The 25,910-nt window shown below is 41.8% G+C and overlaps 1 protein-coding gene across 6 annotated transcripts in view; it reads left to right on the forward strand.

Annotated features, from left to right (window-relative positions):
• The window catches only part of BCAS1 (brain enriched myelin associated protein 1), a 76,604-nt gene that overhangs the window by 31,615 nt on the left and 19,079 nt on the right, over window positions 1–25,910 (forward strand). For 3 of the 6 annotated variants that reach the window (XM_066235165.1, XM_066235163.1, XM_066235162.1), the window contains 5 exons: window positions 11,509–11,655; window positions 12,591–12,635; window positions 15,299–15,433; window positions 19,299–19,469; window positions 24,700–24,741. In XM_066235165.1, the coding sequence (XP_066091262.1) occupies window positions 11,509–11,655; window positions 12,591–12,635; window positions 15,299–15,433; window positions 19,299–19,469; window positions 24,700–24,741 (540 nt within the window). The remainder of the gene's footprint in view (window positions 1–11,508; window positions 11,656–12,590; window positions 12,636–15,298; window positions 15,434–19,298; window positions 19,470–24,699; window positions 24,742–25,910) is intronic. The other 3 variants (XM_066235168.1, XM_066235167.1, XM_066235166.1) reach the window with 2 other exon arrangements.

The raw sequence follows: 25,910 nt of genomic DNA on the forward strand, positions 1-25,910 counted from the left end.
ACAGGAGTTGTAAAATTACTTTAAAAACAGTGGAGTTAAATGCCTGCACTCATAAAACCCAGTTTCTTAGTCTGACATTAAAGGGTATTCACAACCCAAAACCTTCCCTCTATTTTTCCAAGTGTATTTTCCACTATTTTATTATATTTCTTTAATCAGGATGGCCAGCAAAAGACCTTGGCAGCTGCCTGCTGTTTCCCAGTATTTTCTCTGCCTATATTCCCCCTCTCTCTGTTTATCAAAAATTGACTTCACTTTCAAGTGCCAAGTTCATGTAGCTGACCAGATGTCTTCAGTCCTGGTTGGTTTCTGAGAACCTGAGGCCCTCTAGTATTTTTATATGTTAAATCATAAGTCAAATTCTATGATAAAATTACTTTGAAAGAATAATCTTATTAAAACATCAAAACTTACATGGGGATTTCTGTATTTTGTAGCATTTTAGAGATGACAAAATCAAAGCCTCAGAAAAACCAAGTCACATATTCCAAGTTTTACAGCTAAAAAAGAATTCTCCAACGCCATACTTAACATGCTCAACATCACGTTCTTACCAAGTATTTGAAACAGGCGCAATAAGGCTGCAGCTAGACAAAATGGAATACTGTTAATTGGAGGAAGTGGTATTCAGAAATGTTTGTAAGTAGAAAACTGGAAATACCAAGTTAATCTCACATTAAAAACAATTTTAAAAGAATCACTTAACTCCAACATTAGAAGGCCATGTTTTTCTACCCCACTTTATATCAGGAAATCATTAAGTGATGAACCAGTAGAGGCTGCTACAGTATAATTTATTTACACTTATCACAATAATTTTTTAACTTGACTATGACCCGCAGTAAGAAATGGATTTTACATATTGACCAGATATGCATATATATATTGCATGAAACAAAAAATTCACAAAGTCATACTATTCTTACAGCCTGTAAAACATCAGCTGGTATTTCCTATTCTATTTTGTTTGATGTTAGTTTTGACCCATGAAATTATTTTCCAATCCATTGAGAGACATCATCTGAAGGTTGAAAATTTTTATTCTACCTTAATTATCTTTCATATATGGAGACAGTGATCTTGAGAGATATGACTGTTTCTTATGCAATGGGGTATTCCCCATACCTAGCACACACTAGCGTGAAATACCATTTCTTAGCTGGCCCAAGAAGGGTAAAGATGATATATATCATGTTACAACTTTTCAAAGGATGTTCGAGTATATCGTTGCAATCTCATTATCAGCTCTGCCTACCACAACTTTAAATAGAAAATGATTTCAAAATATAGGTCTTTCACTTCAAAATATAGGTGCTTTCACTTAGATAATACACCTGTACCTTTCATTTGGTACTTTTAATTCAGTCTTTTAACCTGTTATTGTGTTAATCACAGTTGAAATATCAAGTGAACTGTATTTTGAAATAAGTTTGCAAAATAAGTTTTGAGATAACTGTCCCTTTGGTGTGATCCAGCCTGATTCACTCCTTCCAAGGTTATAAAAACAGCCCTAATGTATTGAGTGGTTACTAATTCACAGAGAAGTGAAGTAACTTGCATAGAATCATGTGGCTAGAAAGCCCACATGCTTAGCCTCTGTGCCTACCAGTTCAAAGGGAGGGAATACGTTGAACCTTTTGAGACACCTAATATATATATGTTTAAAATTTCTGAAGCTAGTACTTACCAGACTGATACTCTGTGAAACATCAGTCCAGTGAGATCAACCTGGAAGTAGGACTCTGCCATGAAATAATTTTGGGAAATACCACTTGCTTTATTCACAATGGACTTGGGTCTCCTGAAGGCTCTGAGGAGCCCTGCAGCAAGCATGCCTGCCTCATTATGCTTAGCTGGCTGTATCTCAAACTCAGTTCTCCAGGTAACTGTTAGTTGTCCAACCAGTTGGGCATATATTCTTAGGAGCAGCTCTTCCAGGAAAGGCTAAGTTAGGCATGTAGACCAAAGTTGGAAAATAGCCTCTTGTAGGCTGCATCAAACCACAGATAAGTTTTATTTGATCTATACAGTACGTGAAATACTATTTTAATTAATTGATCATACTTTTACATTGGCAAAGTTGACAGTATTTTAAAATTAGGAGATGTCGAAACAATTCCATATTCTGAAAAATGGGAAGTGTTATCCTATATTCATAGACAGGATGTGACTTGGGACTACCCCTTGAGATGGGGCATTCACTCTCCTGCTCCACCGAATCCCCATCCCTCCATTGATTCCCAGTGGGGCAGCCATGTCAGTTGTCCCTTACAATAACAATTACCTTGTCATTTTCTTGTGGTAGAGTTGAGAGTAAATTAAAATATTGACTTCACAGATATTTATTTCTTTCACAGCACTTATCACAATTTGAAGCTACTTAAGATGACCGTCTCGTTAAGAAACTATAAATCCAGCGTGAGGGTCTATCTGTTTGCAGGTATTGAACAATAAATAGGAGACATCAACGCTTTTATTTATTCATCCAACAAACATCTGAGTGCATTCTTTGTGCCAGAAATAGTTTTAGGTTCTGGGATGATAAAACAACATACCTCATGGGAACTTTTATTCTATAAACAATAAACAAGAAAATTAGTAAAAACAGGCCCTGGCCGGTTGGCTCAGCGGTAGAGCGTCGGCCTGGCGTGCGGGGGACCCGGGTTCAATTCCCGGCCAGGGCACATAGGAGAAGCGCCATTTGCTTCTCCACCCCCACCCCCTCCTTCCTCTCTGTCTCTCTCTTCCCCTCTTGCAGCCAAGGCTCCATTGGAGCAAGGATGGCCCGGGCACTGGGGATGGCTCCTTGGCCTCTGCCCCAGGCGCTAGAGTGGCTCTGGTAGCGGCAGAGCGACGCCCCGGAGGGGCAGAGCATCGCCCCCTGGTGGGCAGAGCGTCGCCCCCTGGTGGGCGTGCTGGGTGGATCCCGGTCGGGCACATGCGGGAGTCTGTCTGACTGTCTCTCCCCATTTCCAGCTTCGGAAAAATGCAAAAAACAAACAAACAAACAAACAAACAACAACAAAAAAGAAAATTAGTAAAAACACACAAACAGTGTCAGGGTATAAGAAAGGGCTATGAATGAAATAAGCAGAGTTTTGAGATAGAATGTAGAGAGGAGGCTGATAATATTGGGTAGGGGGAAGCTCAGGAAGGAGTTTAGTCTAATCTGAACATTCAGGGAAAAGGATGTGATTTTCCCCCCTTTTCCGCACAATGCCAAACCATTCTTGGAAAGTCTGCCACCTAATTCTGCCAACATTCCAAACAGTTTTGTCACTGTTGGGAAGTGTTTGTTAAACAGATGATGAATACATTCTAGGTTCTGGGTTATTAGCTTTTGTATTTTGAAGTCTTTTTTTGTTTAATATTGGATATTTTTCCTCTAATAAATGTGAAATGCAGTTATCATTACATGTTAGAACGAATCTTGGAACAGAAGATGCTTCCTCAAATCCCTTTTGTCCGCTGTGACTTATCCCGGAGCTCATTCTCCATGCTCTGCACACACAGTAAATGTATGTTTCCATTTTACATCATACAAAGTGAACTTCGTTTAAGAGTGTGCCAACACACGTGTCCTTAGGAAGGTGTCCAACGTAATGACTGCTGCCAAAAAAAAAAAAAAAAAAAAAAAAAGAGAGAGAGAGAGAAAGAGAAAGAGAGAAGAAAATAATATCTTATCGCTTGATTCTCTAACCACCTTTTACTTGCCTTTGGAAATCAAGTTGGTGAATTTCACCTATCGCTCAAGTGGAGAAGTTCCTGGGGGAGAAAATGAGAAACCCTTGTTTATTGGAAGCCAGTATGAATTGCTTTCTTTAACTGATTTTTTCCCCACCCTCCATCTATGACTACCATGAGCAACTGGTTCATTTAATCTTATGAGTATAACATCATAACATCTCTGTCTCGGTAAACACCACAGGTTAATGAGGCCCACCCATAAAGGTGCTGTGTTAGACTTCTACCAAGATACCAGTGTTTAGTATCCTGAGGTCACATCTACAGAGCATCATAACAGGTGTTGATGTTATGATAGACACTGAAATCTTCATAGTAGATCATTGGTCCAGCCTAGCTCGATTCAGTTAGTATATAAGCAGATAAAGTGAACAGTGTTGCCTCTTTTGTTCCAAAAAGAGGAGGAACAATGGGTAAGTAGCATTTTTAGATGTGTCATTGCAGCTTAAATTCCCCTCTCAGAAAACATGGCAGAAGACAACAACAACAAAAAAAATCTATGTTTCACGTTTCATTATTTTTATGTTATTTTTATTGCCCTCTGAAATCGCTGATAAATCTTACTCTTCTACCTGGATCAACAGGAAGCATGTTTCACCCATGGCACTGGGGCAGCATTCACCTTCCAGTCATAAAACACGCATGCTTTTTCAATGAGCAAGTTGGCATCTAGGGATTGATTGAGAAAATGAGCAAAAACGTCATGCACAAGACTTTTTTAATTCCAGCTTTGCCAGAGAACAGCTGGAGAGACATAAACATTCCAATAGGACAGCTTTTCTAATGGTTAGGGTACACCCTTCCACCAGACATCAGAAACAAGGGTGACGTAGGAATGAAACACGGACACGTGAAGGCAGTCATAATGTTAATCAGGAAGGGCATGATTCACAGCAGGATTTACAGAATGGTCCCTTTTGGGTAAAAATGATGCCTGCCCCGCTGTCTACACACGTATTCATCTTTCCACCCAAAGGAGTGTAGAAGGAAAAATTGCAAATTGTCAGTAGTAGTTTCTTTCAATAGTGGGATAACGGGTAAATTTTATAGTTTTTCTCTTTGCTCGTCTATATTTTGTCTTTTTTATAAAAGGAGAAAGTACAGCATAGTGCCTAGCAACGTGTTAAAAACAAAATAAAACAAAATAAAACTTTAGACAAACAAAAAAAAAACCTGGGTAAAACTACAACCTGGGTGATTTCCTTATTTCTCCACTGACCTGCTCTATGAGACTGGAGGCATCATGAGTTCATTAGAAATTGTAACAGGCAGGTAGTAACAGCTTCAACACGAGCTTATTTTATGCTTACAATAATTCCCGAACTGTGCAATCCAGGGCCTGCATGGCAAGTCCTTGTTCAGAAAAAAGACTGACTTTGAAAAACGCAGTCATAGCTAGTGGGCAGTGATATCCAATAGGATCAAAGAGAGAGATTTCGTAGCGGGTGGGCAGTCCTTGGAGCTCTCTCATAACCGGCGTTTCTTGTGGTTGCGTATTTGTGTCCATTCCTTTTTTTCTACCAGGGGTTAAACAATGGGGATACATTTTCATCAGCTGATGTGACTGGGGCAGGAATAGTGGAGAAAATAAAAATACAGAATTAGCTACAGTGATAGACCCCTTCTTAGGTGAATTTCAGCTTTGTAGTAAAGCAAAGTAAAAGAATAATAATAATAGTAATAATAATAATTAATACCAATCTGCTTAGGAAATTTTTAAGTTCCACAAAATGGTTCTGGTAGACTTTGGTTTTAGAGGGAGGTCCTGCTTGTTTTTTTTTCATTTGCTTTCCTTTCGAGGCGAAGTGGAGGAGGCGCAATCCATCTTCAAGAATGAACCAAATGTGGTTTTTCTTCCTAAATCTGGCAATGGCTCTGTGCAGGTGACGGTGCTCTCAGAAGAAGAAAAGCAAAGACGTAATGATTGTCTGGAGACCACTGTTGCCTAGCAAAGGGTGCCCTCTGTGCTGTTGGGGCATCCAGGCGGGAGAGGAAGCGGAGCTTTGCCTTTTATTTCGGGCAGCATGTGGCTCAAATTTCTAACAGATGGAAAGGAGTGGAGTAGTAATGGGTTTTCATACCGTTCAGCGTTTTTCAGAGACAAATTTTCCTGCATTAAATGATACGTTAGGCGCTGATTTCTTGGTACAAGGATTCAAAATGAAACCAGCGATGTACAATCAATGGGGAACTCAAGATGGGGTAGATAGACATTCATCACCAATTGTTCCAGACAAGGCTTTTCCAGCCTTGATCATCCTGTCTTGACTTATACTTTCACTCTGACAATGCGGACTTTGCTTAAAGGAGGGCTGAAATCCAGTTGACAATTTAGAATTGAAAGAAGGGGCCAGAAGTTCCATGTGGGTTTCATTAGAGACAATCAAATTATGATAAGGTGGCATTATTTTTCAACATGACAAATTGTAATCACTTAACTAGTGTTCCTGTCTGTTTGCCCTTTGAAGCCAACAGAAAATACAGGCTTCATCCACACAGATAAAAAAAAAAACAAGCTGACACTGTGAACACCTGTAGGCTTCAAAGAAGTTTCCAGACATTTCCTGGGGAACGTATGTGCATCCATCTAAAATTTCTGTTTGCTAAGAATGATCTGGAGGCCTGATGAGAATCACAAAACCATATTTGCAGTTCAGACAAAGATCCCACAAACAAATCAGGGTTTGAGGCACAGGCCACGGACTGTGGGCCTTCGGCTGGGTCATCTTCCCAACCATGCGTGGCCTGGCCCTCGGGATACTTTTTAAAATTTGGAATTAGTTGCCCACATTTTGTTGGGATTGTAATTTTTAATAAAAATTTTTAAAAATTATAAAATGGTAGGCTTGTCTACCAAGGCCACCCCAATAGATATTGTTTGTATTTTTAAATGTGTCCTTCGAGGGTCTCTTTGGGCATTCACAAGTAAATACAAGCTGAAGTTCTTTCTTTTTTTTTTCTTTTTACACAGAAGGTCCTATAACATACTCTGTTCTATTTTGTGCTTTGTTTTAGATAACACTGCCTTCCATGTTCTGTACAGAGAGAGCACTAGTTTCTATAGCTGTGCGGCTTCCTTATCTGCAACACTTGCATAGTTTTCTACTGAATGGATGTACCATCGTTTATTTAACCAGGGCCTTGTTTTTTTGTTTTTTGTTTTTTGTTTGTTTTTTTTTTTATAATTTTATTTTTTTAATGGGGTGACATCAATAAATCAGGATACATATATTCAAAGATAACAAGTCCAGGTTATCTTGTCGTTCAATTATGTTGCATACCCACCACCCAAAGTCAGATTGTCCTCTGTCACCTTCTATCTTGTTTTCTTTGTGCCCCTCCCCACCCCCTATCCCTCTCCCATTCCCCCCTCCCCCCTGTAACCACCACACTCTTGTCAATGTCTCTTAGTTTCAGTATTATGTCCCACCTACGTATGGAATAATACAGTTCCTAGTTTTTTCTGATTTACTTATTTCGCTTCGTATCATGTTATCAAGATCCCACCATTTTGCTGTAAATGTTCCGATGTCATCATTTCTTATGGCTGAGTAGTATTCCATAGTGTATATGTGCCACATCTTCTTTATCCAGTCATCTGTTGATGGGCTTTTTGGTTGTTTCCATGTCCTGGCCACTGTGAACAATGCTGCAATAAACATGGGGCTGCATGTGTCTTTACGTATCAATGTTTCTGAGTTTTGGGGATATATACCCAGTAGAGGGATTGCTGGGTCATAAGGTAGTTCTATTTTCAGTTTTTTGAGGAACCACCATACTTTCTTCCATAATGGTTGTGCTACTTTACATTCCCACCAACAGTGTATGAGGGTTCCTTTTTCTCCACAGCCTCTCCAACATTTGCTATTACCTGACTTGCTAATAACAGCTAATCGAACAGGTGTGAGGTGGTATCTCATTGCCGTTTTGATTTGCATTTCTCTAATAGCTAAAGAAGATGAGCATCTTTTCATATATCTGTTGGCCATTTGTATTTCTTCCTGGGAGAAGTGTCTATTCATATCCTCTTCCCATTTTTTTATTGGATTGTTTGTTTGTTTGTTGTTGAGTTTTATGAGTTCTTTGTATATTTTGGATATTAGGCCCTTATCTGAGCTGTTGTTTGAAAATATCATTTCCCATTTAGTTGGCTTTCTGTTTATTTTGTTATCAGTTTCTCTTGCTGAGCAAAAACTTCTTAGTCTGATGTAGTCCCATTCATTAATTTTTGCCTTCACTTCTCTTGCCATTGGAGTCAAATTCATAAAATGCTCTTTAAAACCCAGGTCCATGAGTTGAGTACCTATGTCTTCTTCTATGTACTTAATTGTTTCAGGTCTTATGTTTAGATCTTTGATCCATTTTGAGTTAACTTTTGTACAGGGGGAGAGACTGTAGTCCAGTTTCATTCTTTTGCATGTGGCTTTCCAGTTTTCCCAGCACCATTTATTGAAGAGGCTTTCTTTTCTCCATTGTGTGTTGTTGGCCCCTTTATCAAAAATTATTTGACTATATATATGTGGTTTTATTTCTGGACTTTCTATTCTGTTCCATTGGTCTGAGTGTCTATTTTTCTGCCAATACCATGCTGTTTTGATTGTCGTGGCCCTATAATAGAGTTTGAAGTCAGGTATTGTTATGCCCCCAGCTTCATTCTTTTTCTTTAGGATTGCTTTGGCTATTCGGGGTTTTTTATAGTTCCATATAAATCTGATGATTTTTTGCTCTATTTCTTTAAAAAACGTCATTGGAAGTTTGATGGGAATTGCATTAAATTTGTATATTGCTTTGGGTAATATAGCCATCTTGATTATATTTATTCTTCCTAGCCAAGAACAAGGTATATTCTTCCATCTCATTATATCTTTTTTGATTTCCCTTAACAATGGTTTATAGTTTACCAGGGCCTTGTTAATGACATGTGGCTAGTTTCCAAACATTTGCTATTGCTTCACTGCAATGAATAGCCTCGTGTATTTGTCATTCCACACATGTGTGAATTGAGGTTTATCATTAGCTCTTAAAAGTAAAATTGCTGGGTAAAAGAATGTATTCTTTTATCTTTGTGTGTGTGTGTGTGTGTGTGTGAGAGAGAGAGAGAGAGAGAGAGAGAGAGAGAGAGAGAGAGAGAGAGAGAACAGACAGGGAAAGACAGGAAGGGACAGAGATGAGAAGCATCAATTCTTCATTGCTGTACCTTAGTTGTTCATTGATTGCTTTCTCATATGTGCTTTGATTGGGGGACACCAGCTGAGCCAGTGGCCCCTTGCTAAGCCAGTGACCTTAGGCCCAAGCCAGTGACCTTGGGCTCCAAGCCATCAAACTTTGGGTTCAAGCCAGTGAACTTAGGCTCAAGTTAGTGACCTTGAGCTCCAAGCCAGCGACCTTTGGGCTCAAGCCCGAAACCATGGGGTCATATCTATGATCCCATGCTCAAGCCAACGACCCCACTCTCAAGCTGGTGAGCCCACACTTAAGCAGGTGCCCTCAGGGGTTTTAACCTGGGTCTTCTGCATCCCAGGCCAATGTTCTATCTACTGTGCCACTACCTGGTCAGGCAAATGTATTCTTTTCTTATATTTTGGTCAATAATGCCAAAATGACTTTATCAGCACTGACTTAACTTGCACTCTGATCAGTGTTGACTGAGTGAGTGACTGTCTCTCACCCCAGCCCCCCAATTGAATGTGTCCAAACATGGGGATGTCTTCTTTTCAGTCTTTCTTTTTATAACTTCTGAATTTTGAGTCAAAGTTACAAAAGCCTTCTCAATTCAAAATTATAAAAGATTTTCCCCCATGTTTTCTTTTACTATTGCTATTCATTTGCATTTTATCCTGGTATAGGGTTGAATTAAAACAAGAAGTAATTTTTTTTCTGGTGGCCACCCTGTTGTCCCTACATTATGTATTTAAAAATTCTTCTCCCTTTTGATAGATATGAGGCGTCATCTTTTTTATACACCAACTTTCCATATGTCTTTGGGTGAGATGTGTCGTATATGAATGGTGACAAAAATGGGAAATAGATAGCAGGGAAAAGGAATAGAGAGAAAAGAAATTAAAATAGGAAGTGCCTTAGTGAAAAGGTATATTTAAATACACATCTGAAGGAAGGGAGCTGGGTTAGGTAATGCAGTATAGGACTTTAATACAACATTTTGCCGCAAATCATTTGGAGATGGGGTCAAATCCCAGCTTCACTCTGTGACCATGGGCAAGTTCATTATTCTTCTCATGCATCAACTGACTGATCAGTAAAACTGAAATTTCAGTGAAGTAATTTTAAAATGAATTAAAAACGAGGCCCTGGCCAGGTGGCTCGGTGGATGAATTGATACAGATAGCACCATCCCGTTTATATAAGATTTATTTACATTCATTCTTCTCCTAAGTAGTCAAAAGGTACGTATTTGTTGAATGCCTGCTGTGGGCCTCCCTGCCTTCGATATTAAAGAAGCAGCAGTGAGTAAAGTCAATGCAATCCCTGTCTTTGTCCAGCTTCTGGCCTAGTCGGGGTAGGAAGAAAGGAGCAGATACCGGGCAAATAAAGAAAAATGTTGAAATAGCTAAGATGGAAAAGTGCAAGGGACCATCTTAGAGGGGACAGTGAGGGGAGGTTGGGTGAGACTGAAGACTTAAAGGGTGAATGGAAATTACCCACGGGCAGACGGAAGGGAAGAATGTTCCAGACAGAAAGGCTTGAGGTTGGAAGTAACTTGCAGTGTGTTTGAGAAACTCAAAGAAAGGTGGTCAGAGAGAATGGAGTGAAGGAGAGAGTGCCACACAGAGGCTGGAGATGTTGACATGGGCCAGACCATGTAAGGCATGAGAGACCCTGATTCCATGAGCCATAGGAAGCCTTTGGAGGGGTCCCCAAACTTTTTACACAAGGGGCCAGTTCACTGTCCCTCAGATGGTTGGAGGGCCGCCACATACAGTGCTCCTCTCACTGACCACCAATGAAAGAGGTGCCCCTTCTGGAAGTGTGGCGGGGGGCTGGATAAATGGCCTCAGGGGGCCACATGCGGCCCACGGGCCGTAGTTTGGGGATGCCTGCCGGGAGGATGGTAAGGAGTAAGAGGGTGGTAAGGAGTAGGAGGGTGTGGTCTGCTGAGTCAATAATGGATTAGAGGGGCCAAGAGCCCAAGCAGATGGGGGTGGGGGAGTTTTGCAGTCATGGGGTGGAGGGATGGCCATAGTTTGATCCAAGGTCATAGGATGGGACAGATTCAGAATGCATCCTACCCGCCGGGTGAGTTAAAAGAAAAGGTCAGTCCCTATAATGTCTTCCTGGCACCAATAAACAACTAGATCCTGAGAACATAATTATTATTTTAATAAATAAGGATTTTTTTTTAGTTGATATGATTCTCCATTGGGTAGATTGTGAGAACTCAGATCTCTGGGGACATTGGACTAGGAGATCACAAAGACGGAGACCGTTGGCACCATACACAACCTCTTTGCAGAATTAAGAGAAAAGGGTTTTTGTTTGAAACGCAACGTGCATGGCTGTGTTTGTTACCCTCAGGCTCCACACAATGTCCCTCCAACTAACTGCAAATGCTGAATATGTTAGAAAGAGAGGGAGGGGGAGGAAGAGTGACTCTCATAAGCTCCTGATTGTTCTGCACACCCGTGGGCAGATGAAGTATGGCTGGAATTAGGGGGCAAGGGAGAATTAGGGGTGTGAAGCAAAAATATTACTTGGAGAGTCCACATTCAACAAGTTGCAACTGTGAAAACTCCGTTTTGCTCCTAGGACATAGTTGAAGGCAAAGAAAAGGGACAAGAAATTACAGCTGCAAGTTGCTCTCTCCCTGAAGAACTAGAGATTGCTAAAGAGAACCCCCAGACAACAGATATAACTGAGAATAATAATTCCGTCATGAGCTTCTTTAAAACACTGGTAAGTCATTTCCTTCCTTTTCCTCTCAATTCTATTGCTCAGAAGTTTTGTTATCCTGAGAATAATGCACACTTGAGTGTCATTGTTCCGAATGGGCTATCATCATGGTGCAGCTGGAACATTGGAGAACAGCGACAAGATGTGTTTTGCAAGGAAATTGTGTTATACCAGTCTTTCAATGAGGGAGGCTTCAGAAATGGGAGCCACAGGTGCCCAAACTCAGTAACATGAGCTGTGTTGTAATGAAACCTTATTGCCATTGGATGGTCATTGATCGTGAAAATAGTCGGAGAGTAGTTCCTTGAGTTATTATCCTATCAAAGTGGTTTTGCCACTCAGGTGGCAAATAAAACTGTAGAAACCACTTTCTATCTTGTTCCAGCTCAATCTACTATTTGAGTTGGATGGAAGCAGGGATCCACGTCTCACAGTGCTTGCTCACCTCTGACTCAGGGCAGAGCCCATGGCCTGGCACATGCCAGACACTCAGGAAAGAGCTGGTGAACAAAGTCAGCATTAAACAGACAGCTCCAGGTGTGTTTGGGCTATTTCCAAAAGCCAAGACTAACTTCAGAAGAAAACCCCCAAAAAAAGACAATAGAATCACCACAAACACCAAAGAGCTATGAATTTGTTTGGATTAGTGGCAAAATCAATGGAAAGTCTGTGGCCTTCCAGGAGTCAATTTTTGAATGTAGTTCAACTCTTGATGAATGTATGAGATCTGATGCATTTCATTATAAAACATTTTTTGTTAACTTTTGTATACTTAGGTATACTGGAAGTCTGTGGGTTTCTACTATACTAATAGGACTTCTGATGACATTCTTTACCTGAATAGTGAATTGGACTAACCTAAGAACTATGTATCTGTGTGAAATAAAATTGCTTTAAAGAGCTATAATTTTAACATTTGATTTTCTCAAACTTTTCAGGTTTCACCTAACAAAGCTGAAACCAAAAAAGATCTGGAAGACAGGGTAGGTAGTTTGAAGCGTGTTTTTGTTTGAGTTTGTGTATAGAATTGGATTTGAATTGGTGTCTGCTTCATTGTTTCTGGAACTTTTGTGTGTGTGTATATATGTATATGCACATATACACGTATTTAGCAATTTAATAGTGCTGTTAGATCTTCTTTAAAATGTTTCCTGTAGGTTAATGGTATTTTAATAACAAAATTTTAGAGGGAAGCCTGAAATATATGCCAATTCTGACCAAATAATGTCACAATAACCAATTTCTTGTATAGAATAAGAGCAGAATACTAATAATTATATATATATATATATATACCATCTTGGTCTTTTTAGTTGTGTGTAGAGAGACTTAGAGAAAATAGTTAATATTTGCTTTTGGACGTGAGAAAGAGTTGAGACTCGATTTAAAGTAGAAGTAAAGGCTGCTGTATTTTTGGTTTTTTAAAAATAAGTTCTTTGATTTTCATGTCATTTGAAAATAATAAATCTCCACTGCTAAGGCAAATTATTTGATGAAATGGCACAGTCAGCAGTGGTGGCACCAAAGAAGGGACACGTAGAGGAGTCTGGGTGAGCCTAGAGAGGCCTGGGTATTTTGTCATCCTGGAAATTCAGTCCCTTCCTCTCAAAATAAATTGTTTGGAATGACTACCCTCTAGAGATGTTTTCCCTTTACACTTGACAGAACTGATTAGCTCTAGTGGGTCACGTGGTTTCAAGTTCACGGGACTCCTAAGGAAAGTTCAGCCTGGTGACAGCTAAGTGACTTGCATCCTTCTTTTGAAAACCAAAAGTGCTTTGAAAGACACTGGGACCAATAAATGGCTTGGCCAGCCTGATACATCTGCTACCCATAGTTAAAGGGGCTAAGTTGTGACAAGGATCCTAGAATTTGTCTCCAAAGACCTGCGTTTGCGCTCTGGTCCTGCTACTTGCTAGCTGTGTAATCCAAACCTGTCTGAACCCAGATCTCCACATCCATAATATGGGGACAGTAAACATGCTGTCTCCCTAACCCAGGATGGAATGAAAGTTTGACAATGCCTGGTCAACCACAAAGCGCTCTTCAAATGCAGGTGACTCCTATTTCCATAACCACAGCAAGACCGACAACACCATGATGACATTTGTCTGGCATTGACTGGCTCCTCTAGAACTTTTTTCTTTCATTGAAAAAAAAAAAAATAGATACCTGAGGCATCTAGGTGTGTTTTCCTATAAAAAGTATTTATTTGCTTCAAGGCAGTCAGGGTCAAATTCAGTGAATGTTTGGGGTTTCTCTTTTAGGTCTGTGTTTTGTATTGTTTGATGTCACGCTGCACAACAGACTATAAATAGTGGGGTCTGTGGGTGTGTTTTTGTAGCTTCCCTAGTGGCCTGACGCCCTCACTCTCTTCAGCTGTTCATACACCAAGACTCTTCCTCCACCTAGAACCTTGATGGCGAACCTTTTTATAAAAACCGCCCACTTTTGCAGTGCTGGTCAACCTGGTCCCTCCTGCCCACTAGTGGGTGTTCCAGCTTTCATGGTGGGTGGTAGCGGAGCAACCAAACAGCGCTGTGATTGGCCCACCGTGAAAGCTGGAACACCCACTAGTGGGCGGGAGGGACCAGGTTGACCAGCGCTGCAAAAGTGGGCGGTTTTTATAAAAAGGTTCGCCATCACGGATCTAGAACCTGGTCCCCGCTGAACAGATCTAGCTGATGAAAATCTCACTGTGTTGCCCAGAGAGCGGTGGGGTCAATGCTAGGGAAGCTAGGCCTCAAAAGAGGGTTTGATGAATGTAGGTTATCCGTGACACCCACGAACCGACCTCTTTCTTCAGCCCTGGTTCTCATACCTTACCTTTTTAACACATCTTTTCTACGGAAGGTCTTGGAATTGCATTTTTGAAACGGCTATACCATTTGTCCGTTTTTCAATTTGGCCCTGGGAAGTTTTTAGCACACCAGATGCCCCATACAAAATCCCCCACCATTTGTAACTTGAGTCAACAATTCTAAATGGTGGTAGCTGGGCTACTTCAGTTCCAGTCTCCCCCTACTTTGGCTCAGTGGACTGGCTCATACTGAAAACTTCTTTTTCCCGGGGAGAGCCACCCATCGCAAAGTCAGCTGAAATTTTTGTGGGTGATGACTGCTTCTCTGAAGTTTCTAACACTGAATAAGGTAAATTCCTGTAGGAATGGAAGTCACTTAGCAGCAGGATTTGCCTTGATGCCAGGATGCAAAAATAAATCATTTGTCTTCAAATAGTTTGTTCTTTCCCATGTGACAGTACCATTTAGAGATTTAAAACTATCAAGTAGGGACTGTTATTATCGTTTTTGATTTTTTAGATTTTTTTTATCTGGATATTTTTTTGTCATGTAGATAGAGTTTAAATGTCCTGTCATTGTCTTTAGCAAACGGGGCAGTGTTAATCTGTGTCATTTAACTAGGTCACCCTGTTGAACATCCATGTGGACTGGGCACAGGCTCTTTAGAAAACTGTCTCTGAGAGTTTAAAAAAAAGAGAAGCATTCACATGACGTCTTGTGGCTGGGGGGGTGGAGATGATAGACCAGCGGTTAATTGTCAAAGTGTCTTAATGTACTTAAAAACAATGGGGAAATGGATTTTGTTTAAAAATGAAGTTCTAAGCTGTGACTGCTGTTGCCCGAAAGGCATCCAAAGCAGAACATGTCTGTGATGGACCAGCCGGGCCGAAGACATCCGACAGCCAGGCGAAGGGCGCCAAGAAAAAGCACCTGCATAGCCCCAGGCTAGGACTCACCTTTAGAAAATTCTTTAGGCATAAGGTCTGTATTTTGTTAAAATGAAAAGGGGAAAAGAGAACCCTGGTCTTCACCACATGGTACACATGCCATTCCGTATCCACCCAGCTCCGCTTGAGTGAAGACAGAGCCTTGGGTGGTTGGGATCATTAAAGGGGGATTAAAGTCTGCAAATCAAATTTCAATAAATTTTTTTTAAAATCTTCCTAGTTCTGAGCATCTCAGACTACTTCCTTCCTAGTGTGGACCAGGATTCTGACATTCTTCTTCTAACCCAGTGTTTCCCAAATGTTGAAAGTATGCACGCCATCTTCATCATTTTTTAATCACGTACACTGTTATTTATTTGATATTTTTATATTGACATTGCCCCATTTCTGACTGAAAGGTATCTTTAAAAGAGACTTCATATTCCTTAATACACAGAAAGCCGGGATTATTTTAAGAGGAAGGTAACTATTAATATGGCTAATAAAAAAAGATATTACATTCTAGTTACCTTATTTGGTAAGCTCTGGATATAATACCCTTTCTCCCCTTATTGAAAGGCAATTAGCCGGCTGTGGAGAAATGTTAAAGTTGTACCAGCCACAGACCAAGAATTTCCCCCAAATGTTCTTGGAAGGCTTAAATGAGAGTTGAAAAAGGAAAAGTATTTTCACTATTTGAATGTCTTTCACATCATTATTTCTGTACAATGTAGAATCTTCTCTGATACTATCAACAGTATGCTTTCTGCACTTTGGGAAATACTCTCCTAACCTCAAGATAACAATTTTATCTTTCTGTGGCCTGTTCCCGTCCGTTGCCAATATTAACGAAGCTTATACTGAACAATTAAAAACCCAGGCAGAACAAAATAAGAAATGGGCAGAACAGGTTTTATCTCCATGCCCTTAGGAACCATTTTTTGGGGAGATTTCACTCTTCTAATGTCTAAGAAGGTGCCAGGGTCTGTCTGAAACCATCAATTAAAAGGACCCTTGAATTGTGCAAACAGGCTTGGACATTTTTCTAAAATATCAAACATTCTCCATTAAGTTGAATGAACTTATTAAAAAAAATTCCCCCGGCTGGATGTGACAGTCCCAGGATTGTGGATGCAAATAAAAACCCCACCGAAAATCCTCAAGGGTGAATCAATATTTGCATAAACGTGTTAGGCAGGCACCCTTTCATTTCCATACAGATGTCTTTTGCTCTGTAAAGAGACAAAAGGGTAAGTGATAGGTAATGCAACGGAAGAGGGAAAGTTTAAGGAGTGAGTGATACCGTGTGTGGGAGACAACTAGGTAATAGACTAGGGAACCGTCATAGACCTCATACAGAGGAACCCAGAGGTGTAAGATGACTCCCCCAAGCCCCAGATCTGCATTTCCTGACGACATCCATTGCATACCCAAAATCTATTCCACCTTCTGTGAACCACCCAAGTTCAATATTCCTAGGACTTCCCCAAAGCATAGGCCACACATCCTGCCAGTGAGTTGCACGCTAAGGGTAGGACAGGATTCTGAAACTACTGAGGGTGGAAAAGACTTGTCCCTTTCTGGGATTCTGTAGTACAGGTACAAGGACTTTTGGGTTTTGCCTCTGTTACACTCAGTCTGTTTTTAAGTAACGTTGAATTAGGGGACGATTCCCAAATGTTCTTCTTTCCTGTTTATGCAGCAGTTTGGTAGGTCTCGCTGGCTCTTACTGCCATGCCAGGACAGTTTATTGATTTCTTCATTTGAATATCCTGCTGTCCAAAAAAAAAAAGAAAAAGAAAAAGAAAAAGAAACGTAAAATAGGGCCATTGAAACTGACCAACCAGATTCTATCAATGAATAATCTTGCAGTGTGATTATAAGAAATGTGACTCACATTCTTCTTGACTTTATTGTATGTAACCTAGGACAGAAAAGAAGAAATCCAAGCAAATTCGAGGATATTATCTTCTAGTTTTGCTCTAAAAAAAATAAAACCAATCTGATGGTTATCAATTCTGGTTAATGCCCACGTTCGTTTCTGCATGTCTCAATCTTCCTTCCTATAAAAAGAATTTTTTTTTAATTTAAAACCATGAAGAAGCCTAGAATTAATAAGTGAAATACGTTTGTTGTTATAAAGAGTAAGGGTGTCAGCTTTCCTTGGCTGACTCTGAATCCTTGTCTTCTTGGTTTTATCGCATGTAAGGCCTCAGAATCAAACTTTTTCACACATCCTCCAAACACCGGATGTGATAGCATGCACACAAGGCCAGGCATTGTGTTAAGATGTCTCTGCCATGCCCAGAAATACCCCTCTCCCCGCTCATAGGTGCCTGAGGGGCCGGCCTCACTTCCACTTCTAAGAAAGGGAGTTGGTTTAAGTCAATCAGCAATCCTGCTAATGTCCTTACAGTAGATGCTGGACTGCTCGCTGGCCCCCGTGCTGTTCTGATCTCAGATCTGTTGCCTGGCTACTTACACTTTCAGTCCAGTGGTATCTGTCAGCTCATGGCTGCCTGGTCACTGTGCTCAGCCCATTCAACCCAAGTCACATGGGGGGGAACATGGCTTCAGACAGTCAAATCCATGGTGTTTGCAAACACCCTTGGGGGGAGGGGGATGTGATGTGTGGAATACCAGCTAGGAGCCGAAGTCCACATGTGAGGACATTGATTAATGCCGCGGCCCTTGATTAATGCTAGGCAGATCACGGGCCTCAGTTTCCCTGTCTGTGAAAGCGTGGGCATTGCACCAGATGGTCTCTAAGACTCTTTCCTATATCAAAAATACCACAAAACTCCCTGAATTTCCCACACTCCATTTTTATGGCTAGATTCTTTTTTCTTTTAATCAGAAAATGTAGTCCAAGATCTGGCCTTTCTCGAATTGAAAGGACCTGTGTCACCAGCCTTTGGAGCCAAAATTATACAACGAAAGTGCTTGCGATAAAGAGGTTAGGTCAGGTGAACTGAGTATTAAAATTTGTCATTTTAATTGTAAAATTGAATTTTAAAAATGTGTTATTCACTCATGTCAAGACACATGGAGACTGTTGTTCTTCTAAACCTGCCTTTATCCCATGACTCAGGAGAAGGCAGACTGTGGGGAATAATAGCCCTGTCACTGAGGAAGTCACATGTCCTGGAATTGGACCCTGGCATGGCCACTCAGATGGGGGAGGTAGGGTAGGGGAGCAGAGAGTGGGAGAGAAAGAGAGAAGGAAGGAAAGAGAGAAAGGGAGAGAGAAAATAGGGGTCACATGAATAAGCTTAAATCAATGACAATCTATTCAATTACATCTAATTTAGATGGAGAGGCTACATCGAAACGTGAAGAAGTAGAGTTTGTGGGTAGTTTTCCCACGCAGGATGCTTGAGCCCCAGTCTGGCTGTCTTGAACTTATTCATAGTCTAGACCAGTGATCTCCAAAGTGGAGTGGGAGAGGAAAATTTGAGAACTTCTGTTTTAAATTATATTTATGTTAACTCTTCTTTAATTTTGAACTTGGATTAGTAAAACGGCACATCTCTAGAATGTAAACAGATGTGCATGGATTGGAGGTGCATGTTCAAAATGCTTTCACTGATGAGAACATAATCAGAATCAGCTGAAGACCAGTGGCCTCGTTACTAATTAACATTCTAACAGCAAAGCGCTCCCTATGGTCACCTGGATTCCTAACGAGGTACTGACATAAACATGATAACGATTCTATAGATTTTTTTTTTAAAGAAAAATATCTTGACTGTTTTCAAGACCTGAAGACAAACCTATGTAATAGAATATTTGGAAAATATAGAAAATTACAGAGAAGAAAATGAACATGCATAACTTAAGCCCATGGTTATGCCAGGGAGATCTGTTACTTTTGAAGTCTGGAGATCATTTTGATTTTTTTTTTTTTTATAACTCTACAGGGTGCTGAAAAGTCACCCGCCACTTCAGCAGACAAAGCCAACTTTGTCTCCCGGGAGACCCAAGGGGAAGCCAAGAATCCTGCAAGCACAGACACAGCAAAGGAAGGTGAAGGTGGCAAGCCCAAGGGGGCACCCCCCTCTCTGCCTCTGAGCAAACTGTTCTGGAAAAAGGTAAGTCCCGTTGTCATGATGCAGAGAACTCTGGGTGCTGGGAGGACCTGAGAAATGGTTTCTTTGGAGCCAATCAGGGAACTCAGCAACGTCTGGAGTCTCTTTTCCTTCTCCAAAATGAGTCATTGAGTTGAAGGCATACTGATTTACTCCTGGAAAGAATGAAATGTCCATCACAGTATAAACATGTGTTTCGTGGGAAAGGCAAGGAAATGAACAACTAGAGTTTTTCGTTCTTGGAATGACTCCGGTTCATGACAGAGGCTTATGGTATTTCATGATTTTATTTTCTTTCGAAAATCATTCATTATTTATTCCTCCTGGTTTTTCCTGAGCACTCTCACCCTGGCGAGATGAACCACTGTGGGGCTCGGTCTACACACACACACATACACTCACATACATACGCACACTCACACACACACTCTCTCTCTCTCTCTCTCTCTCTCACACACACACACACACACACACACACACACACACACACACTGAATCAGTCAACAGAAGCACCAAGTTTCACTGTCGTTTGGAAACACCAGGGTGCCCACCAGTTTCTCACGAGGGCAAGCTCACAGCATACTCTGTAATAGGAAAATTCAAACCACAGGTCTGTTGTTTTTTTTCCTCTCTAGAATTAAGGAGGAGGGCAGGGAAATGCCTTGGGTGGGGCTGAGTAATTCTGAGAGCTATTCCTTCATCATCGTTGCTGAGTAAACCTCAGCTGCCATGCATGGTCCCAACTCTTGCCTGCTTCAGATGTGGCCAAAGATGAGCAAGAAGTGGTGGGTGAGGCTGTGAGGTGTAATTTGTGGAGCTGGAGAAATCTAATTTAGTAATGTCATCAAAATCCATGCCGTTTGGCACACAAGGCCAGGCGGGTGATACATACAGGTGCCACTATGGCGTTTGTTATATTCTCCTGTTCAGAATCCAGCTGGATTTCTGAAAGGCTTCCCTGCGTGTTCTCCTCTTGTATGGGATTCTTCCTCCTAGGTTCTGCCTAGCAACAAACTCTGATACTTAACGAAAACTTTGCATGATGTCATTTGGCATTCGGTTCAAAGCCTCTTCCCTCACCAACCACCGAGTACTTACTCTTTAAAATCTTTTATCAGCAATATAATGTAGGGGACAATTTTCAAGTGAGTGACATACATATATGGTTGGCAAGGGAGATAAGTTAGTTGACCCATATTCAAATATTAGGAAAAATAGAACCGGCACGTTAAACTTGATTTAACGTATCTTGCGTTCTAGGTGAGACTATATGTTTAAAAAAGTAACACAATTAAAAGGAAAATGTTACATAAATAATAGTACTGATATTAAGTAAATAATGGTAAATCTGGGTCCTCCAAGATGCTGACATCAAGACAGAATTGATGTTCAGACTTGTTGGAGGAAAATGAGTGAGCCTGCCCACCACAGTGAGCGTCTGACACCTGTGGCGGAGGGAGGGACAGAAGGGGAAAAAGGTCCCTCAGCCTGAGGGTGGGTCTGAGCCGGGGGCTCCCAGAGCAGGCATGCCCTTTCCCGGGAGCCCTATGTTGGGCAGAAATGGCCCAGCACCCCAAGTGCTCTTACCAAGCTGTCTCGGACACTGAAGCCATAACAGTCTGAGGTTGTCCTTGCAGGGAGATCTGAGTGCGACGCTCCCATGGCTGTCACAGATGGCACATACAACATGGCAGAAACTGTGTGGGAGGTCCTCAAGTGATGGATGTTGGAGGAACACTTAGGGAAGGGTTAAAAGTTTGGTGTCAGATAGATCTGACTTTGAGTCTCAGTCTGCTCGGATGAGCCTCAGTTTTCCAATGTGCAAAATGCACATCATAATAGCACTGACATCATGGTAATGAAGCAAGAGTTAAGTGAAATAATTCCAGGAAAACTCAGACACCGTGCCTGGTGCAGAAGCGGCCGGTGAACACGGTCGCTGTTCCCGATGTCACTTATTTCCTGTGTGCTCAGGAGGGTGCACTAACCACATCCACTTGTTTATCTTTCTGTACCATCCATTTTCGGGAAACTTCTTATCTACTGAGCCTCAAGTATTTTATCTTCTCTTACCTTTGGGATGTGTCAGAGGTGTGTTGGGTTTTCTTTGAAATCCAAGCTTTTCCCATTGAAGATAAAAGGCAGGAACACTTAGCATTCTGTTCTAGTAAAAAACAAAGTGGCAACCTTAGTATTCTTTTAAATTTGAAAATAAATTTTAGTTATAAAATCACTCTTGTAAAATTTTTGAAAAATAGAGAGAAGCATGAGAAAATTCTGATATTTCCAGATATTAAAGCACCGTCCAGGATACTCTAGACTTGGGCTCTGAGCAGGTTACTCTGACCTGGGCCAAACACTGAAGGGGGCCAGGAACTTGGCCACCTCTGTCCATTTTGGGGTTCCTTATTCTAACTGGATATTTCAGCCACAGCTGACATAAAGGCTACACACATAGGCCAGTGTGCAAATGAACAAAAATGTGTACAATGAGGCCCTGGCCGGTTGGTTCAGTGGTAGAGCGCTGGCCTGGCGTGCAGGAGTCCTGGGTTCGATTCCCAGCCAGGGCACACAGGAGAGGCACCCATCTGCTTCTCCACCCCTTCCCCTCTCCTTCTTCTCTGTCTCTTTCTTCCCCTCCCGCAGCCAAGGCTCCATTGGAGCAAAGTTGGCCCGGGCACTGAGGGTGGCTCCATGGCCTCCGCCTCAGGTACTAGAATGGCTCTGGTTACAACAGAGTGACGCCCCAGATGGGCAGAGCATTGCCCCCTGGTGGGCATGCCGGGTGGATCCCGGTCGGGCGCATGAGGGAGTCTGTCTGACTGTTTCCCCGTTTCCAGCTTCAGAAAAATACCAAAAAAAAAAAAATGTGCACAATGATTTTGTGTGGTTCTTAGACACCATCCTGAAATGCAATCGGACACATGGTACAAAGTTATCTCCTTTTCTGTGCGACTCCATTTCCTCTGGTGACATTAAGGGGAAAGTCTCTCCTTGACAGTAACAGGCTCCTCTCACTGGGCTAATACTTGCCAATCTCTCTTTCTAACAAAGACTTTACAATAACAGAATTCAATGAGTGTTTTTGTTTCATTCATTGGACTTGTTCTATACGTACTTCTACTTATAGCAAGGATGTCGATATTACATTCATTATAATGATGTTTTCCTTTAAAATATATTTATTTAAATAAAAAAGTAGTCAATTTAAAGAAAAATATCAAGTAAATACAGATAGTGCATGGGCAGGTAAAAATTGTGAAAATTGTCAAAGTTTAAACAATGCTCGCTTGAACTAATTCCCCAAATAAGGAATGTTTCTCCAGGTATTATCATTTTAAAATATAAAATAGCAAGTTCTCTTAGAACAGACAATGTCTATAATGCCAGTTTTTGAACCATCGGAAAGATCTGGAAGTCAGAAACCGAGGATCTGGAAGATCACCGAGCCATCAGTGCCTGGAAGCAGCTCCGTCTGCTCCTCACCGTTGTCACCTCCGTCAGATTCCAGTTCGTCTGGCATGCAGTGAGCAGCCGATGGCCAGGAACATTCCAGACCCAGGAAACCAAAGACACAAAGGAGTCTCGTTACAACCCGCTGGGACAGGCAAGAGGTCTGACAAACTAAAAACTGCTCTTCTGAAATGATGGGGAGTGGGGTGTCTCAGCCTCAAGAAGACTGTACACTGACCCTTGCAACTCTAACGGGTCAAGTTTGAGGAGGCCTGGCCTTCAAAATATTGTTCATTTCTTCACCTGTTCATGATACTAAATAGTATGCACCCAGTCTCGAGGAGAATGGGTATAATTCCAAGCAAACTACACTTCTGAATGTTCTATGATTTCTGGACAATTAGAAGCTTCCAGAAAACCCAGCATTCTTTACAGGGACATGTTTGTGCCCAAGTAAGCTTCGGTGTAAGAGGAGGAGAAGTAGAAGTCAGCGAGCCAAACCGAAGAGCTCATCTAGAGAGAAGGCGCATCTAGTCATGGAGAAAGAAGCTTACACGGTCATTCCCCCCCTTCCCAAAAAAGACAAAATGTGTTTCTGACCCTGGAAGTCATCATGTAGATGGCAAACGTGGTCCTGAGAACCATTTCCACCACTCTTTAGCCGTACCACCTCGGCTCAGTGACTTCACTGCCCTGTGAGGCTCACCACACTTACCACTTGGGGGGACTTTAAGTGAGATGATGTGGGCAAGGCACAGAGTGCAAAAGATGTATTTGTAAAGTGTCAGTTCCCTTCTTCCTCTCCGTTGGATGTTTTAAAGGTACAAATAAAAGCAGGACTTGGAACTAAATAGATAAAGGGAAGAGATTCTTAACATAGAATCCAAGAGAAGAGATGTGAGTCTATGAACACCCTGAAATAATTTGCAAGATATTGCGTTCACCTTTATTTTGGGGGGAAGACAGTCCAGATCTGTCAAGTGAACCTCCAAGTGATCTGTAAACACCACCCCCCCAAAAAAAGTTTGAGAATGACCGCAGGATCAATGCAAAATTGGGCTCCAAAGTTACAGCTTGCTAAACTGTCATAATTGTGGCATTGGCTCTTGATGGAATTGGGATCATTCTTCTCCTATTTGGGGCAGGACAGGGAGTAACAGTGTTTGAACTTGGATGTGTTGGTCCCCAGCCCTCTAACCCTCCATAGAAATGTTTTAACTAAATTGAGCATTGACGTGGTGAACTTGGCCCCTGTTGAGGGCTGAGGTAGGAAGCAGCTTCTAATGCTGACCCTGGGCTGTGGTCAGGACAAGGCTGAGGACCTCATCACATTGTGTCTGCTTGCTCCCTGAGGACCACAGGATGAACGTCTCTGGTCCTACTACCAGAATCTTCCTGAGAAGCTCCTTTGTTTTCACCTAACAGTGCCCGTGGATTGCACAGCTGCTCGTATTTCCCTCTTTCCATCGCTGCCAGAAAACATCACGATACATGTGTTCCTTACTCACAGCAAAGACTGTGCTTTGTGTCTTCCGTAGAGCCCACTCTCCACGCTCCACGTGTATCCTGGCTGCGTCTGGATGTTTATTTCCCCTGTGTCGCTTTGAAAAACACAAAATGTGTATTATCCTGCGATACTGTTTACATTTGTGTGAGCTTCCTTCAAATTCTTTTTGGAACAAGGTACACATGAGCCGTGTCCAGGAATTGTACCAGGAGGCTGTTAACCTCAGTCTCTGTAACATTCTGACTCTTGCTTTTGTTTTTATCTCCCCTTTAGTCAGTTAAAGAGGATTCGGTCCCCACAAGTGCAGAGGAGAATGTAAGTGACGCATGAAATGATGGGCTCATTCCATTCTCATTTGCTGCATGTTGGGTCAGGGGCATCTCAGCTCTGGAGTCCTCTGTCCTTGCATGCTCCCAGTATCATTCATCTGCAGTAGACTCTTTCACCCTTTCCCGGGAATAAGGACCACACAGGAATAACTTTGGATTCATCGTTGTAATGCCCATTAAATTGGTGCAAACTAAATGCAAAATCAGAGCACAGGCTTTTATAATGTGTTACCCTTTAGGGGCTGAAAGAGTCTACTAAACACAAGAACATCTTTTCACTTCCTTCAGGGACAAGGACACTGCACCCTGACTTCATTCTGCTCTGATTGCTTCTTTCATCTTTATTTGCATGGCGACCCAGGTTCTCGACTAACTGTGGGTGGTACCAAGAACAGGTAGTTGCCCCAGGCACGGGAGCATCATGCTGCGAAAGATGCTGAGACTGTTGGTCTCAGGTAGGAGAGCCAACTTCATGGGTCTACACCTGGGAGACACAGGTTGAGCCTCACTCTCTTTGGGGCCTTTGTCCTCCAAAGGGATGGTCTCAGTTTTCAAGACGGTACACTCATGTCTGAAGGTGCTGGCTCCCTATGAGACACCGTGAGAATGTATCTTTCTAAAACATCTTCCAGGGAATGAATCAGTTGACCTTATGTGTTTCAGACCCAAAAGGCGGCTCTCTAGTCTAGTCTGAAAAAAGTGGCAGTCTTTGGGAAATTTTATTAGTGGGCATGCGTGAATCCACAGTTCCTCAAGATAGAAACTGATCGCTATCATTTTTGCCAAAGCAAAATATGTTCCACTCTTTCTTGGCGTCTCCTGTTCATATGCCACGGACAGGGCTTGTGTTTCCATTTTCATTTAGTTGCTTAAACTGAACAGATGTTGAAAATCCAAATGTGTTCCAGAAATGTTGTCTGCGATGTGGAATGAGATGAGAATGCTAAGTTATAATCCGGTTAGGAAGAAGGTCACCAAAATCTGCTTTGTTGTTGTTGGGTTTTTCTTTTTTCATCCCTTCTTCCCTCCCTCCACCCTACTTTTTCCCGTCCCTCCCTCCCTTTTTTCTTTTCTCCCTCCCTCCCTCCCTCCTTTCCCCCCTCCCTTCCCACTTCCCTCCCTCCCTCCCTTCCTCCCTCCCTCCCTCCCTCCCTC

Source organism: Saccopteryx bilineata, chromosome 6 (assembly GCF_036850765.1).
Source record: "Saccopteryx bilineata isolate mSacBil1 chromosome 6, mSacBil1_pri_phased_curated, whole genome shotgun sequence".
Lineage (NCBI taxonomy): Eukaryota > Metazoa > Chordata > Mammalia > Chiroptera > Emballonuridae > Saccopteryx > Saccopteryx bilineata.